The sequence below is a fragment of the Silene latifolia genome, chromosome 7 (assembly GCF_048544455.1).
Source record: "Silene latifolia isolate original U9 population chromosome 7, ASM4854445v1, whole genome shotgun sequence".
NCBI classification, from domain to species: Eukaryota; Viridiplantae; Streptophyta; class Magnoliopsida; order Caryophyllales; family Caryophyllaceae; genus Silene; species Silene latifolia.
In genome coordinates, this window is record NC_133532.1 from 17,335,772 (window position 1) to 17,338,117 (window position 2,346).

The following is a 2,346-nucleotide window of genomic DNA, read 5'->3' on the forward strand; positions in this document are numbered from 1 at the left end:
TTGACTACGGGAGATCATCCAGGAATGAAGCTGCTTACTGTTCAGTTCAATGGAAAAAAATTTTCGCGATGGAGCAAAGGAATCAAACGAGCAATCGCAGCGAAGAATAAAACCGGATTCATCACAGGTAGTATGAAGAAACCAGCAGAAGGTCACGCTGATCATCAAAAATGGATACAGGTGGATTATATGGTTACGAATTGGATTTTAAACACTATTGTTGAAGCAATATCTAGTGATTTTGATTATGTTCTGAGTTCTAAACAATTGTGGGATGATCTCGTTGAAAGCTATGGACAAACGAATGGTCCTAGGTACTATGAGATTGGAAAAGAATTGTATAATTTGCAACAAGGAAGTTTATCCATGGCTGAGTATTATGGAAGGATGAAGTATCTTTGGGAGGAACTACAGAACATAGAAGGAATTCCTGAATGTGTGTGTGGAGTTCTTGAAAAATGTTCCTGTAGTATGATAAAGAGGTTCATAGAAGCTGAGAACAACAGGCGGCTTATTCAATTCCTTATGGGAGTTGATCCTACATATGATACTTTGAGGCAACTATTGTTGGCACACGATCCTCTACCAACTGTGAATCAAGATTTCTCAAGACTTTTACAAGCTGAAAGTCAAAGATCACTTACAGTAAAAGTTCCGTCTGCTGAAGAGTCTACTGCATTATATGCTGCTAAGAATTTTAATCAAAGGAGTTTCAACACATCCAGGAGTGCGTCTTCTAGTGCATCCAGGAACGTCTTTCCTGGTTCTACAGAGAACAAGGATTACCGAGATTTCAAGAAGCCAAAGGTTTACAACAAAGAAAGAAAAGAAGAAGAGGTCAGTAAGCCAATGTTCTGTAGATACTGCAAAAGGGACAATCACAACATTGAGAGTTGCCGTCAACTCGAGTACAGAAGGAGACAACAAGGAGGACAAGCAGGAAGATCTTATGGAAATCCTGGAAATTCACGATTTGCAGCTTTCGCTTCTGAAGAAAGAAGTCCAGACGACCCTCTGGAATTAGACACAAATTCAATGATGCAATACAGACCTTCTTTTTCTCATCAGTCTGACAACAATAATTTTGTCAGCCGAGCAGGTCAAGGTCAAGGTCAAAGTCAAGGTCAATTTTCACATCCTTCGGTTTATCCCATGGGCATCGATGAGAATTATCTTGCAGGCGTGATTCAGCGTGTGGTAAAGAATATGAATATCACTCCGCAGACTGGTGAATCTACCAGTACTGCAAATTTTGCCAACTTTGCAGGTATGCATTCTGCCTTATCTGCGACTAATGTACATATTGAGAGTCAGTTTATGCATTGGATCATAGACACAGGCGCATCTGACCATATGAGTCCATGGTTATCGTTATTTCTGAATTTACGGAAACTAAATCATCATCTTTGCATAAATTTACCTGATGGCAGAGTCAAAACTGTCACACAAATTGGAGATATAAGGATAAATGCATCTATTTTGCTTAGAAATGTGTTATTTATTCCTGATTTTCGCCACAATCTATTATCTGTTGGGAGATTGGCTGTGGATTCTGGCTTGCAAGTGTTGTTTGATAACAAGGGCTGCCTGTTTCAGGACCCTACAACTAAGACTAATGTGGCATATGGTGTGAAAGATTCTGGTTTGTACAAGCTGCTCGTGAATCAAGCAAGCTTGCATCAATACACAAGGTTGGAAGAGAAAAATATCTGTAGCTCTCTCAATCATGTGTCCAAACAGTTATCTGTTGATCCTCATGTTAGTCTTTTACATGCTAGACTAGGGCATAGTTCAGTTACTAAGATGCTTCATGTACCTGGCAATATGTGTAAAAGTGTGACTAAGCTAGACTGTGAGATTTGTCTTAAGTCTAAGTTTCATCAGTTTCCCTTTCCTAAAAGTCAATCCAGAGCACTTCATGTATTTGATTTGGTACATGTTGACCTATGGGGTCCTTATAAGATTCCAAATATTTCTGGTGCCACTTATTTTCTTACAATTTTGGATGATCACACAAGAGCCACATGGACTCATTTGTTGAAAGATAAATACAGTGTATATTACACTATATCTGCATTTATTGCCTATGTTGAGAATCAGTTTCATACAACTATAAAACAAATACGCAGTGATAATGGGACAGAGATAGTCCAGGGCTCTTGTGCAAGGTTGTTTGCAGACAAAGGAATCGTTCTTCAGCATAGCATTCCAGGTGTGCCTCAACAAAATGGTCGAGTTGAGCGCAAGCATAGACATTTGCTTGAAACAGCTCGTGCAATTCGTTTTCATGCTAATCTGCCCAAACGTTTCTGGGGTGAATGCCTGCTTGCAGCTACTCACATCATA

The 2,346-nt window shown here is 39.5% G+C and overlaps 1 protein-coding gene across 1 annotated transcript; it reads left to right on the forward strand.

Annotated features, from left to right (window-relative positions):
• Nucleotides 1-276: 276 nt before the first annotated feature.
• LOC141590929 (uncharacterized) lies at nt 277-2,023 on the forward strand. Its single transcript, XM_074411436.1, has 2 exons — nt 277-1,267; nt 1,597-2,023. Exons 1-2 carry the CDS (start codon nt 367-369, stop codon nt 1,608-1,610), a joined length of 915 nt encoding a protein of 304 aa, XP_074267537.1. The 5' UTR covers nt 277-366; the 3' UTR covers nt 1,611-2,023.
• Nucleotides 2,024-2,346: the final 323 nt, after the last annotated feature.